Source organism: Colossoma macropomum, unplaced genomic scaffold (genome assembly GCF_904425465.1).
Source record: "Colossoma macropomum unplaced genomic scaffold, Colossoma_macropomum, whole genome shotgun sequence".
In the NCBI taxonomy this organism is placed as follows: Eukaryota; Metazoa; Chordata; class Actinopteri; order Characiformes; family Serrasalmidae; genus Colossoma; species Colossoma macropomum.
This window is the reverse complement of record NW_023494799.1, coordinates 36,473,324-36,489,020: the sequence shown is the minus strand read 5'-3', so window position 1 is coordinate 36,489,020 and position 15,697 is coordinate 36,473,324. Positions and strand designations below refer to the sequence as shown.

At 41.4% G+C, this 15,697-nt stretch overlaps 1 protein-coding gene across 2 annotated transcripts in view; it reads right to left on the bottom strand.

Moving 5' to 3' along the window:
• Positions 1–420: 420 nt before the first annotated feature.
• The window catches only part of mrvi1 (murine retrovirus integration site 1 homolog), a 35,751-nt gene continuing 20,474 nt past the window's right edge, over positions 421–15,697 (bottom strand). The window contains exons 10-21 of one of the 2 annotated variants that reach the window (XM_036586933.1): positions 14,613–14,691; positions 14,150–14,273; positions 12,349–12,379; positions 10,664–10,804; positions 9,100–9,231; positions 6,249–6,402; positions 5,147–5,196; positions 4,906–5,040; positions 4,306–4,367; positions 3,255–3,374; positions 1,641–1,772; positions 421–1,339 (exon numbers count right to left, since the gene is read on the bottom strand). In XM_036586933.1, the coding sequence (XP_036442826.1) occupies positions 1,099–1,339; positions 1,641–1,772; positions 3,255–3,374; positions 4,306–4,367; positions 4,906–5,040; positions 5,147–5,196; positions 6,249–6,402; positions 9,100–9,231; positions 10,664–10,804; positions 12,349–12,379; positions 14,150–14,273; positions 14,613–14,691 (1,401 nt within the window). In that variant the 3' untranslated portion in view covers positions 421–1,098. The remainder of the gene's footprint in view (positions 1,340–1,640; positions 1,773–3,254; positions 3,375–4,305; positions 4,368–4,905; positions 5,041–5,146; positions 5,197–6,248; positions 6,403–9,099; positions 9,232–10,663; positions 10,805–12,348; positions 12,380–14,149; positions 14,274–14,612; positions 14,692–15,697) is intronic. The other variant, XM_036586935.1, reaches the window with a different exon arrangement.

Below are 15,697 nucleotides of genomic sequence, written 5' to 3'. Positions count from 1 at the left end.
ACGAGCTCCGCCCACTCGCTGCACAGCCGGCAGTTCGTTCTCCAGCTCCACACGGACCAACTGACCGTTTGGGAATTTAGTGTAGTCTCATCTTCAGAGTCTGACCAAATCGGCTGTCGGTCAAATGTGATCTTAAAAGTGTCCATTTTCTGTTTGTGGCAAAGTAACAAGTGAAAACGTTCAAATGTCCTGAGCGTCTCCTACAGCTGTCAAAGTCGTTGCTTAGCAACAGCGTCTCAGCGGAGTGATACAGTGTTTGTGAAAAAACCTGTGATGTTATGGCGAAATAACAGCACGGTTAGAGCGCTTCTCAACCAATCAGCTTGCGTGGCCGGAACTAACTGTTGTATAATGTGTGTGATCTTCTGGAAAATATGAAGGGCTGTGAATTTCATTTGAATCTTCAAATTACTGAGCGTGTTTTTAAAGACACCTTTATTAAAAGGTGGAGTGGCACAACCATTAACACACGTGTGCAAATATCTAAAAGGATGACAGAAATCTCTCATGCTAATTCAAAGTGCTCTCTAAAATTTCTGGAAAAAATTGTTCACACCATTGTGCTGCAAGGACACAATTCAACACAATCAAATCAAAATGGCAAATATGTGTTGCAAAAATATTGCACTTCAGCAGCTACCTTGGAATGTCAAATCAAATAGACCATGTAGACATTAGCAAAGATTTTAAAACCCATACCAAAGATTAAAGCTCTTTTAAATATATACTATATTTCTTATTTCATCTCATAAAACCTGAGAAGTACAATAGTAAAGTTTGAGTGGTAATATAATGTGTATCTTTCAAATGGTACATTAGCTTTAGGAAATGCTGGTAGCCAAAGATAAAACCACATTATTCTCTCTAGGTGAAGTAGAACACCTAATAAATCTATACTCAAATGATGGTACGTTACAAGCCCACTTGGTCCCTAAAGAAAAGTAGGTGATTTTGCCATGTTACCCTTTTGACTTCGAACGCTTCCCTAAAACAGCTCTAGACTGAATTATTCGTGATTCATAGATCCCCAAGTTCAGTTCCAAAGTTCAACGAACTCCTCAGACTGTCTTTGAAACGTGGAGGTGTGTAGACTCGGTGTTACTCTGGAGTGGGATTCTTAGATCCTACGTGCAGTCCTAAAAACTTCTTCTTGCCTGGAACGGCGGACTTCTCTGCCGACGTGTCCCCTTGGACACTGTAGTGGTTGCTGAAGAAATGTACGAGATTGACCACAAAGAATAAAACTAAGAATAAGGTAAGAACAATCCACAGAGTCCTATTCCGTTTGAAGATCTTCGGACAAATCCGGTCAAGGACTTCCAGTGCTTCCTCATACCTACTGTAACGATAAAATGTGATGTTGAAAATGGTCGACACAGATCATCAATATCCATTTGCCATTTTAATGTTGTCTTATACAGTGTTTCCCAACCCAGTCTTGAGGGACATACAGACAGTCCGCACTCTTGCTCTCTAGCAGCTCCCAGCACACCTGAACCAGTTTTTCGGTTCTTCGTTGCTTGGCTCAGGTGTGCTGGAACCTGGTACAGACAGCAGAGCCACAGATCATCTGTGGGATTCGTAAGAACTGACTTGGGAAAAAACTGGCCTTAAAGAATAGGATAATAAGGCATAATTACCTGTTTGGCTTCTTTTCTTTTTCCAACTCATCTCCAGTTATCTCTTCAGCCTCCATCAGCTTCTCTTCTGCCTTCTCTTCCTCCTCCTTGACCTCCTGAAGCTCCTTAAGCTTTTTCAGTCCTTCCTGATACCTGTAGATATAAATACATATACACATCAGGAATGCTGTAATATGTGATTGTGAGGACTGTTCCAATATACGTCCAACAGTATCCAGGCACCCCTTCTAATTACTGGATTCAGTCATTTAAAGGGGAAGTATTATGCTTGTTTTTAGTGTTCATAATTATATTTTTTGGGTTTAATAGAATAGATTTACATGCTTCAATGTTCCAGAACACATTATTTTTCTCATACTGTACATCTCTATTCACCCTCTGTCTGAAACGCTCCTGTGTCTTTAAGCGCCCACTCCTGATGAGCCTAGTGTACTCTGGTTGGTCAGCTCGCCCTCTCTGTTCCGATTAGTCAACTGTCAGAGCGGTTAGGCCCCTATATGTTCTGCCCCTGTGTTGCAGTCTGCAGACAGACCCTTCTCTCCTGAGTAGCTGTAAACACTGGTGTGCCTATTTTTCCAATGGCGTCGGTTTTGCTGTATCAGTTAGAGTCCAATCCTGAAAGTCAGGCCAGCGTCTTCACTTGGCTACCAAACTAAACAAACTCTTCCCGGCCTCCAGTAGTTACTGTGTGTTGTGTGAGGGTGTACCAGGCTTGCTGGTAGGCAGCCAATAAGGGCTGCATACTTTGTTAGCCCCCTTTTACCCTGTTCTTCAGTGGTCAGGACCCCATGGACCCTCACAGAGCAGGTACTATTTGCACTGCAGTAACACTGACGTGGTGGTGGTGGTGTGATAGTGTGTGTAGTGCTGGTCTGAGTGGATCCGACACATCAGTGCTGCTGGACTTTTTAAACACTGTGTCCACTCACTGTCCACTCTATTAGACACTCCTACCTTGTCAGTCCACCTTGTAGATGTAAAGTCAGAGACGATAGCTCATCTGCTGCTGCACAGTTTGTGTTGGTCATCCTCTAGTCCTTCATCAGTGGTCACAGGACACTGCCCACAGGACACTGTTGGCTGGATATTTTTGGTTGGTGGACTATTCTCAGTCCAGCAGTGACACTGAGGTGTTTAAAACTCCAGCAGCACTGCTGTGTCTGATCCACTCAGACCAGCGCAACACACACTAACACACCACCACCACGTCAGTGTTACTGCAGTGCTGAGAATGATCCACCACCCAAATAGTACTTTCTCTGTGAGGGTCCATGGGGGTCCTGACCACTGAAGAACAGGGTAAAGGAGGGCTAACAAAGTATGCAGAGAAACAGATGGACTACAGTCTGTAACTGTAGAACTACAAAGTGCACCTATGTAGTAAGTGGTGCTGATAAAATGGACAATGAGTGTAGAAACATAATGTTATGCCTGATGGGTGTGTGTGGTTACATTTGTGGAACTACATTTATCATTCTACATTAATGTAGATTTGCCAGTATTAGCCAGTTATTTTGAGCTGCAGTGGTTGGACTGTCAGACTGTGATGGATGCATCTTGCCAAGATTCATATTCATGTGTGTATTTGGGTGGAATCAACCTTATAGGTGTTACCCTTTTTTGTAGGCTTCCTCCTCGATCTTGGCCTTGATCTCCGCTCTGATCTCCTCCAGGCTGCAGGAAACTTTGAGCGGTGCGGCTGCCTCACCTTCCTGCTCGCTCGGAACTTTTCCACTGCATTGTTTTGGAAGAGTAAAGAGGAGTTAGCATTGGAGCTATAAACATAAGCCATTACGCAGACCGTTGCGCAAAATGACACTAAACCCTTTGGCCCTCACTTTAATGAAGCAGCTGGGACACGGGTTAAAGTGGCACACACTTGGGAGGCTAAATGTCCAAAAAACAATGTTGAAGTCATAAGCTGTACACAGGGAGTGTTAAAAATGTCCCTTGCTTTAAAAGACACGCACTTCAAAGTAGTTGTTATTCTCTTTCATAGCTAAGGCCTTTGGCATGGATGTACATGGCATAAGGGGCCTTTTAGTCTCACCTTATTAACAAGAGTGGGCGCCAGGCCCGAAGCCTGGACTTTGTCAAACGCTCCAGCCCAAATGTTTAGATTAAATCTCAGAATAGCATGTAAAACCAGCTGCAGCTGGGGCTTTCGCGGAATGCTCTGGTACTATTTTGAACCTGCTAAAAAATTTTTGGGGGGAGTTGCATAATTTGCAGTCCTTTATAAGGCCCACGCTTCCTGTTCTAAATCATTTACTGACCCACTCCTTCAGATAGGCTTCCTGAAGGCCAGACAAACAAACAAAATATCCTGCAGCGCAGCAAGATATCTTGATAAAGGAACTCCATGTACATAGTGTCCGAGACTGCAGCCATCACATTGTTTTGAAACAACAGTAAATGACCTTGGTCTTGAACATTTTTGCAGAGCTGGACATTCGAGGGTGTGCTTTTTTGCACTGGTACTGGATATTTCTCAGGAGAAAAGAAATAAAGTTCTTCACTTTAACATACTTTAATGTAACAGAATCTTTAATTTTGAAACATTTCTATTGGTCCAAATGGGGTAAAAGTGAAAGGGACCAAAAATGACAAGTTACAAGATTTTGATATGAAAGCAACAGTATATAGAGTTCATTTGTTTACTCACTCTCCTGCAGCTTGTTGTGCTGGTTCTGAAGCGGCATCGCTCTTCACACTGTTTGTCTCACACTAAATAGAGAAATAAGGGTAACACTTTACTGTAGGGTGCTGTTCATAAGGCAACATGACACCTACATAAGGTTGTCATGACAACTGACATAGCCCTACATAACTGTTTATAAATGCTTGCTCCAATAATCGTCATTTGCTATAAAGGTTACATTTGCCAATTTTGATCAAAGTCAGCTAAAGTAACCTTTATGACAGATGACGCCTGTTATAATAAGCATTTATAAACAGTTATGTAGGGTTATGTCAGTTGTAATGACAAGCTTATGTAGGTGTCATGTAGCCTTATGAACAGCACCCTACAGTAAAGTGTTACCGAAATAAGAAACACGAACAAAATCACAAACCTTGGCACCACAAAATCAGCTTAAACTGCAGCATCTTGACAAATGACGAGTGGTTCTAATTGATGTGCTGACGTTAGAAGTTACTCATGTGAGAGCAACTTTGATAAAGCATCATCAATCACCTGACACACGTAGACACAAAGGCTACAGTGTTGTGACAGATGGGAAGAGCCAGTCGAAAGAGAGCCTACCAGTACAGGAAGTGCACCCGGGCCAGTGATGGGGCCAGGGCCAAGGCTAGTGCCTGTTGTAGTTGGGGTCTGACCAGGGACCAGGAGATTGAACTTCGGAACCACAGCCACACTGACTCGTCTTCTAGGTAACGCCTAGAGGGGCAAAACACAAACTGTTTCTTTATTACAATCAAACCATGTAATATTTCTCCAACCTTTCATTTACTTAAACAAGAACCATCTACCAAAGGCACAATACCTTTCCCATTGTCAGAGACATGGATCTCGACGCACGTGGAACTCCATCATCTAGATAAAAGACGCATAAAAACATGTAGCTTTCAGAATGTGCCACAAAACAGGAAGCATTCAAGCATGTTATAGACCGATCAGGCATAACATTATGACCACCTCCTTGTTTCTAAACTCACTGTCCATTTTATCAGCTCCACTTACTATATAGGTGCACTTTGTAGTTCTACAGTTACAGACTGTAGTCCATCTGTTCCTCTGCATACTTTGTTAGCCCCCTTTTACCCTGTTCTTCAGTGGTCAGGACCCCCATGGACCCTCACAGAGCAGGTACTATTTGGGTGGTGGTAACTGATGTAGAAAAGGTCAAACAAAACTCAAGCCTGAAATACTTTAAGAAGATTGTGTCAGCGCTTAGTGCTGTTCATCAGAGCATAGCCGCTCCCCAGTTTCAGTTTCAGTTTCCCAAACCGCGCTAACATTATTCCTACTGAAAAACAACAATGCATTCAGCTCTGTCTCCACCATCACTGTAATATTTTATCTGACAAGTTTTTATTAACATTAAGAGGTTAATAAGGTAATACGAGGAGATGGTGGAGATTGTCTCTGCAATGTCAGACATGTTTAAAACGCTGTTAGAAAAAAAACCCTCCTAAATCACAGCACCGTTTTCAGTGTAGATAAATATAACATCATTATGTTAGTTACAGTGAATTTTGCTGTCTGTCTCTGCATAAAACAATAGAAACGTGGTTAAAAAAGAAGTTAGGACACTCTGGGGTTTATCTGAAAGTTGGGACAGACTTTAGGAAATTCTGTCTAGTTAGGATGTTTGTGTAATCCTGTATGCTTATGAGTTAGGATAAGATTATGAACTGTAATAGCTTCTGTCCTAAATTCAGTCCTAACTGAAGTTGTCATGGTGACTGAGCAGATAAGATTTCAGAATTTAGAAGTTTCTGTAATACGGTCCATGGTTTTCCATTGAACTGACAAAAAAAAACAACCAATGGAAGTGTGTGCTTTCATAAAACAGGTAGAAGTACCAGTTACCAGAAATTGCTTTTCAGTTTTTGAACATTTTACTTTTCGACTGTAACACTCACCTCCACTTTCCAAGGAGCCACCATAACAGCGGTTGGAGTTCTGATTGGCTAGTTTCTTAAACTCCATCAGCTCTGCATGGTCCTTCTCATATGTCCTCTTTAGGTTCTCCACGTACTGCAGCATCACTTCTGTTGCCTTGTTCATTCGTTTCTCCTGTAACACCAATGCAATGAATTAATAACGAGACTCACTGATGTCTTTATTGCTATCAAAGGCAACACTTGGGGATGTGTTACAACTGACATTCAACGTGTTTTGTTTTGAGTTGATTTTATCCTGTTTTATTTCTGACTTTCTAACTTTTATTTCTCAGCATTCAGTAGATATGTTAGCACTATGATTTATACTACAGTTGTGTGCAAACGTTTAGGGCCCTCCTAGCCAAATTTCATATTGTGTTGATGACATTTTGTACATATTTGTACATATTTTGTCAAAAAATTAAAGAATCTCTGCAGCAAACTATTTTAACAAATAACTTTTTTTCTGCAAAAGCTAATGCACAGTTACTTTATACACCGATCAGGCATAACATTATGACCACCTCCTTGTTTCTACGCTCATTGTCCATTTTATCAGCTCCACTTACTATATAGGTGCACTTTGTAGTTCTACAGTTACAGACTGTAGTCCATCTGTTTCTCTGCATACTTTGTTAGCCCCCTTTTACCCTGTTCTTCAGTGGTCAGGACCCCCGTGGACCCTCACAGAGCAGGTACTATTTGGGTGGTGGATCATTCTCAGCACTACAGTAACACTGACGTGGTGGTGGTGTGTTAGTGTGTGTTGCGCTGGTCTGAGTGGATCAGACACAGCAGTGCTGCTGGAGTTTTTAAACACCTCAGTGTCACTGCTGGACTGAGAATAGTCCACCAAACCAAAAATATCCAGCCAACAGCGTCCTGTGACCACTGATGAAGGACTAGAGGATGACCAACACAAACTGTGCAGCAGCAGATGAGCTATCGTCTCTGACTTTACATCTACAAGGTGGACTGACAAGGTAGGAGTGTCTAATAGAGTGGACAGTGAATAGACACATGTTTAAAAACTTAAACCTCCCAGTCAGAATTGTTCTGAATGCTAACTCACGGTATGTTTTTACACAAAATTCTCCCAAATATGTTGGCTGGTGCCTGAAACACTGTTTGGGCATAAAATGTTTTTTAAACATATATTCATGGTGGAGAGATACATGCAGAAATTGCATTTATCATTATTTTACCATAATCAACGTTACATATAAAAAACTCAAAAACAAGTTCAATAGTCGTTTTGGTTAGCAAATAAAATGGCTGTATATATATTGTAGACATTGTGACCCCTGGTCATCACCATTTCTGATCACAACACTCTGACTGACTGTCTTCATCTTTAATTATGCAGAAATTTCTAAATAAATCGGTGGAATTTTCCCTTATTATCTGTCTCCATTGCTTTGTCTGCCCATGTACCTTTTGCTAGCTCTTTTCCTCACAACTGCAGATCCTCTATATGTCTGAGGCCCCATAATCATTCTTATCTTTCCACATGAAAGGGTTTTCAGAGATGGTTTCTTTATCAGAGATCAAGTGGCGCTGTAATCATGCTGGGTCTCAGTGAGGACTTCCTGATTCCTGTTGTGCTATAATTAAGCAGTGGAACACGAGAGGGAGTGTGTTATGGCGGAATAACATCACGGCTGTGATTTGGTCACCGTAGATCATCACAGCTGTGATGTTATTCGCGATAACACACTCCTTGAGTGTCCTATGGCTTTTATACAACAGTTAAATAAATAAAGTAATAAATTAATAAACTGGGCCGTGAACGCGGCGTTTAATATGTTTTAATGTTCGCAGTTCCTTCACCAAATTATAGTTCCTTAACAAGCAGCTTGTTGCTACGTCAGAGTAACGAGCTCCGCCCACTCGCTGCACAGCCAGCAGTTCCTTCTCCATCTCCTTACACTGAATTACCAAACTGTCACCACTGAGCAGCTTTTTGTTGTTTATTGGGTCAGTTTTATGGCTCAGTCCGATTTGGTCAGACTCTGAAGATCAGACTACACGTTTGGTGAATGGTGTTGGGTTCATTTCTGGCTGATTCCAGGTTGTTTAGCTGTTCTTCTGTCACAGCTGCCGACTGAAAAGCTGCTCAGTGGTGATGACAGTTTGGGAATTTAGTGTCGTCTCATCTTCAGAGTCTGACCAAATCGGCTGTCGGTCAAATGTGATCTTAAAGTGTCCATTTTCTGTTTGTGGCAAAGTAAGAAGTAAAAAGGTTCAAATGGCTTGAGCGTCTCCTACAGCTGTCAAAGTCGTTGCTTAGCAACGGCGTCTCAGTGGAGTGATACAGTGTTTGTGTGATGTTATGGCGAAATAACGCTTCTCAACCAATCAGGTTGCGTGGCCGGAACTAACTGTTGTATAATCAGAAAAGAAGATAACCGAATGACTGATATCTTCTCAAAGGGAGTCGTTCTCGTAGACATATTTGATTAGAACTGTACTAATATAAGTTAGAAAAAAGCGGTTTAATGGAGGTAAAGATGCTCGCAGCCGGGCCCCGAGGCATGCAGAGTCTAACATTAAAAGTGTTGCCACTGGCGACAGACATACCACTGAGTACCTCTCCATTCACATAGTTTACTTTGGCTTGCACATTAACCTAAGGGCAAGCATAACATTGGGCTAAATCTCTCACAAACATATCGGTTGGAAAAAGACACATTCCTGTGCCCCCTTAAGCCCCTCGAAGAGAGGCCCATTTCCCTCATGAAAACAAGGACGAACACTCGCGCGTGTCAGAAACTTCCTCGCTGAGATTTGCAGCAGGGGTCCAGCAAACGGAGGACTAGCCAAGTCTCACCTGCCGCACTGCTCCCACCATCTCGGCTCGGCTGGATAGACGGTTGGCCAAGCGGTGCAGCACAGCCACAGTCTCGACGAGGCGCTGGTAGGACTCCCTCTGCTCGGCATTCTGCCACAATGACACTGTGCCCTGCAATGGAAAACAACAAAAATAACACTATGACAACAACTGTGATCTTGGCTTGGGGAGTTTTGCCACTTCTTAGGGGTCCCATTCCCCATACATTGACTGTGGTTGCACAATATAGACAAAATAGCTCCACTTACTATACAGGTGCACTTTGTAGTTCTACAGTTACAGACTGTAGTCCATCTGTTTCTCTGCATACTTTGTTAGCCCCCTTTTACCCTGTTGTTTAAAGGTCAGGACCACTATAGTAGAGCAGGTATTATTTGGGTGGTGGATCATTCTCAGCACTGCAGTGACACTGACGTGGTGGTGGTGTGTTTGTGTGTTGTGCTGGTCTGAGTGGATCAGAGACACAGCAGTTTTTAAACATGTGTCCATTCACTGTCCACTCTATTAGACACTCCTGCCTTGTCAGTCCACCTTGCAGATGTAAAGTCAGAGACGATAGCTCATCTGCTGCTGCACAGTTTGTATTAGTCATCCTCTAGTCCTTCATCAGTGGTCACAGGATGCTGCCCACAGTGTTGGCTGGATATTTTTGGTTAGTGGACTATTCTCAGTCCAGCAGTGACACTGTTGTGTTTTAAAACTCCAGCAGCACTGCTGTGTCTGATCCACTCAGACCAGCGCAACACACACTAACACACCACCAGCATTTCAGTGCTACTACAGTGCTGAGAATGACCCACCAGCCAAATAGTACCTGCTCTGTGGTGGTCCTGTGTGGGTCCTGACCATTGAAGAACAGGGTAAAAGGGGGCTAACAAAGTATGCAGAGAAACAGATGGACTACAGTCTGTAACTGTAGAACTACAAAGTGCACCTATATAATAAATGGAGCTGATAAAATGGACAATGAGTGTCGAAACAAAGCTCTGTACGTAATGAATATGATATCGGATCATATCACATATCAAATCACTGATTTGTTAAAACTCACACTAAACACTCTTCGGCACAACTACAACTGAGGTTCATTGATGCTCCCAGCTCATAGTTGAGCTGTGATTAGTTAGAGGAGTCATTTTGCAGCCTGGTGAAATAGCCTTATAATAAGTTTTATAATAAGAGTCTTATAAAGGCTGATATTACAGTAATGATTTTCACTATTACTACATATTTGTTACAGTGAATGATTTTAGATCTGTAATATTAGACAAAAAGGACTTTATGAAACATGTTTTTAAAAAATATATAATTTCTTTAAGAAGGATAGAAATCTAATGAACGGATTACCCCTGTGAAAAAGTAATCGCCCTCCTAGTTACTCACACAACACATGAACCAAATTTAACTGATATGAGATTCATGGTAAATGAGACCCTCGCTCATATCAGTGTTTACCATCAGAGGTTTACTGGCATGTTTTCAAAGCACTGTAACAAATGATATATTGTGCACCCCACCACCCCTCTTATCTCCTGTAGCTGACCTTCAGCATGTTTTTAAACTCTTCCAGTTCCTTCTCCGTGTTGTCCTCTGTGAGGTTGCGCTCTCTCTCTGCCTGCTTCAGCCGGGTCTCCAGCGTGTAGTTGTCATTGCGGAATGCAAGGGACAGTTGCACAAAGGCATTCTGCGGGAGAGAGGGGGTCATTTCTGAGAACAACAAAAGAGACACTAAATCCAGAAATGTACCGTAAGGATGCAGCTACGCAAATGAGAACGGCAGCGATGGACCAATGACTCAATGTGCACTGTTACAGGTTGCGCTTGTGCTGCTTTATGAATTGCATTGACAGAGTTTAGAATGCAACAACATGGAAGTGTTGTGTTTGCGTTGTTTTTGCATTTGCATACTAGCATGAGGTATGTTTCTGGCCTAATATGCATGCAAGGAAACCAGGTGTGGAGACAGTAGTCCAACAGGAAACAATGTACATTGGAAACAGTGCAATACTGGTTTATATGGGTATATATTTAGAGTCTAATGTGTTTATATTTATCTGTTTTTTCTTATATATATTTTATTGTATTTAAATTCTACAAGGGAGCTACGCACCTAAGATTTTTACTCACCTTCGCACCTGTATAAATGTGATGTGACAATAAACGTGATTTGATTTGATTTAATTTGATGTATCCTCACTGTCAGAACAAAACCTTGTATGTCCAAAATGGTAAATTTACAGGGGAAGGAAAATCTTTCTTAACTTATAATGAAAGTAAACGTAGCCAATTTTTTAAAAGTAATTTTAGGCCATTTTATTGTTCTATTAATTTCAAAATTTTAACACAAGGTAAAGGTTAAATTATGCAAACATGTAAAAAATGACAAAGATGCAGAAAGGCTTTACATGAAAGCAGCAGTATACTCAGAAACTCATAAAAAGGTAATAAAAAGTTCCACTGACATGGCTGGAATGCCATATGAGGAAGCCAAGACAAAAGATGTTTTGCATTTGATGAACTCTATACCTCCTACGAAACCCTACAAATTGGCAAGGATTTCAGCAACGCCTGTCTGTTATGCCCACTGTAGCATTCAGCCCATTAAGCGCAAGATCAAAGCAGAGCTGGCGATGGAGAGGAATGCAGAAATGACCTGAAAGCCCCTTGTGCGATCAAAGCGCAGTGTAGAAAACAGCAGAGCCAGAGCGTCTAAGGGGAAGACACAGAGAGCAGAAGCCTGGGCCTTGACCCTGTCCAGCTCGCTAGCGTCATCCTGGGAGCAGATCGTATCCACAGAGGCATGTTTGCGCTTCCTCACAGGGGACAGGAAACCACTAAGGCCCATCAAAATTGCCTCGTCCTAAGCCAGGCTTGGGAGTGCAGACAGAATGCCATGGACTTTCCATACATCAGTGCCTTCAAAACAGCCTCAGTCAGGGACACAGTGTACCGTCGGCCAGCGCAGCTGCCAGTTGCACTGTAACTGGCAACTAGTGCTGTTATGACCTCTATGACTCATTGTTGTCTAATAAAAAACGATCCTCCTAATCATCCTCATAATCCCTCCTCTATCACCGTTTGTTTAATGAACGCTCTCTCCCTCCCTGGTGGGCTGATCTGTCCTCCTTTGCTGCTCTGACACACACCAGAGAGGCTGAGTGGAGAACACACGCTGATATAACAGTCACAACACGTTAAAGTGTTTGAAACAAGGTGATAAACACCCACCTCGACTTCTTTCTCTGTGAGAGGAGGTGCGCTGGAACAAAGAACACAAAGGTTCAGTTATTGACATAACATAGCTCAACTGTACTGCATGCTGTATTACAAACCTCAATTCCCAGGAAGTTGGAATAGTATGTGAAATGCGAATAAACACAGAAACACAGAAAGCAGTGATTTGCTGCGGAAACAGTGCAAAGTAGAAAACAGTATAAAGATGAGATATTTGATGTTTTACCTTATTGTAAATAAACATGTTCCCAAAAAGTTGAGACAGGGACAATTTAAGAATTGGAACATTGTGAAATGTTGAAAACAGGTGTTCATCCCAAACAGGTGATGCAATCATGTTTGGATATAAAGGCCCTGGTCTTTTATGAGAAAGGATGAGTTGAGACTGCCATTTTGGAAAAAATGCGTCAGCGAAAAATCTAGCGGTTTGAGAACAGCTTTCATCAATGAGTGAATGCAAGGATTTTAGGTATTACAGCCTTGCATAAAGCGTAAAGCGCAAGACCAAAAGCCACAGATGAATGCTCCGTGACCTTCAATCTGTCAGATAGCACTACACGAAAAACCTGCATTTTGTTGTTGTCCAATGAAAAACAAGTGTCTCTAAAATAGTAACTTTAAAGGAGAGGGCAAAAATGTTCTTTACTTTCAATGTAAATTAATGAAAAAAAAATTATTCTAAGAAATTTTGGAGCATTTCTATTGGTCCAGTCATCATCAAATTTTCACACAGCTGTTGAGCTCAAATGATTCAGAAAAAAAAATCGCAAAAAAAAGGAGATACATGTTTTTCACTGGACAGCAACGATATACGCGTTATGTATATCACCACATCAGATTGTTTATGGAAATAGTGGATGTTGTGTTCTCCAGGCCAGGTAAGAAAAGAACCATCCAGATTGTTACCAGTATAAAGTTCAAAAGTCAGGTTTTGTCATGGTCTAGGGGTGTATTAGTGCCCATTACATTGGTAACCTGCACATCTGTGAAGGCACCATTAAGGCTGAAATGTGGAACAAAAATACACTGCATTCTATATAACAACACTTTTCAGGGATGTCCATGTTCATTTTAACATGACAACACCAAGCCACATTCTCCACGCTCTCCACCAGCATAGTTGTGTAATCAGAAAGTCTGAGACTGGCCTCCCTGCAGTCCAGACCTGTCTCCCATTAAAAAACATATGGTGCATTATAAAAATATGAATATGAAGGTTGTGTGACTGATGGCAAATAACTGCACTTTCAAAACTGGATGAATTGATGTCTCCAGTCCCCGAACAATTAAGTGTTGGTAAAAGGAAAGGTAACACAGAGGTAAACATGCTCCTGTCCCAACTTTTTTGGAATGTGCTGTAGGCCTCAAATTTGTAATGAAGGTATATTAAACGGTTTATAAGCTCAAACATCAAATGTTGTGTTTTTTCTCCTTTTTTATTTAATATAGGCCCAACAGAGTTTACTAATCACTGCTTTTCGTTTTTATGATCATATTTATATAAACTCACAGATTTTTTGGAATTGAGGTTTGTATATCACTGTTGTCAGAACAAAACCTTCTTTACTTTTAATGTAAGTCAATGGAACCAGACATATTTCTAAGCAATTTTGGGCCGTTTCTTTTGGCCCATTCATCATGAAAGTTTGATACAATATAAAGGACAAAAGGTTTTTTCAAATTATGTAAAAAAACTGGAAAACGACAAAAATGGAGATACGAGGTTTTGTTCCGACAGCAGCGATATGATATGCAGTAGAGGGCTTATGACATGGTGAATGCAGTGTGTGCTGACCAGCCTGGTAAGCCTCGGTGTAGTTTGAGCTTGCGCAGCATGATGTCTGATATGTTGGGCATGGCATCTGCTTTCTCTTTCGACTCCTCATCTGCTGGGGAGCTACTTGTAGGAGAGGAGGGACCTGAGAATGAGAGAGCAAAGTGAGATGTTGGTCTGTTTACAGTGTTTTCCAATCTGTCTATATCTAACTATATCCATATCCATGCAGGGCAGGGCTCTCCACAACCAGGACTGAGAAACAGTAGTCTAATTAGTACATACTAGTGCTGCTTAGAATGTCCACACTTGTTGACCTTCTCTGACAAGATATCTACAGTTGGCCTGTAAACTAATAATGACAAGTTTATTGCCATCTTCTGGTGTGTGTATGTAATAACATGTTTAGACAGTTCCATTGGAAGAAAAGGTCATCAGGTTCATGTAAAGACAGGGTCTGAATGAATGCCAGCTGGGGTCGCACCTCTCTCCTGTTCAGCCGTCTCACTCAGGTCCGGCAGCTTTGACCCAGAGATGCTCTGGTTCCTCATCAGCTTATGTTCCTGAAAGAGGACAAACAAGCTCACATGATTCAGATAAGCTTGGAATTGTTTTCTTTCTATAGTCATCTGACCACATTAGACCATCACAGGAACAGACAGTACTGAACTCTGTTACTTCTTGCATCATACCTTGCCCCAAGGGTCCTAAAACCCTGTGAGCTACAAGAGTCACACAAAGGTTGTAACATCAAATTAAAATAATAATAATAATAATAATAATAATAATAATTGAATCATCAAGAGAGCCTAAGATTAGCCCGTTGTTTGTACCATCCACTCTCTTGATGCACCTGGCTGCCCCAGAATTACCACAGATGGACAGTGATCACCTCCCTTTTAAACTCCTGCTATGTTGTGATTGGTTTTCTTATCCCAAATTTAGTTGATCAGCCAAGAAATGGAAAAAGTTCCATGCTAAAGTTGCAAGGCTAATGTAATGGAAGTCTGTTTTAGCCACATTAGCCTCATAGCTCCAGTGCAAAATTAAAGCCAAGTTCAGACACCAAACATGCCTTGTTTGATTGACTAAGTTTAGAGTAAGGGGACATTTTTTTTTCACTGATTTTTTTTTTGGTGAGGCAATGATTCAAGCTAATGTGTAGCTAATTACAAATTATAACACAGCAGAGTTTAACAGAGGATGATGGTGATTTATCTTAGATAATTCCAGGGAGGCCAGGTGTGACATTTCTATAACTGCCATTTAAATGCAGTTTTTGGCAGTGATTGACAGTAAGAAAGTAAATGTAATTCGTTTCTGTACTTAAGTAGTTTTTTCGTGTATCTGTACTTTACTGAAGTATTTCCATTTTGAGTGACTTTTTACTTTCACTCCATTACATTATACGAAATCTGTTGTTCCTTTTGGTTTATGTGTGCATGAAAACGTAATATGTTAAAACGAAAGAAGCGCAAAGCAAGAACACCAATCAGAGCACAGCATACACTTTGTTTTGAGCTTGTTTTGACCTGTTGGTCATACCGACCCAATGCAAACATACAGTGC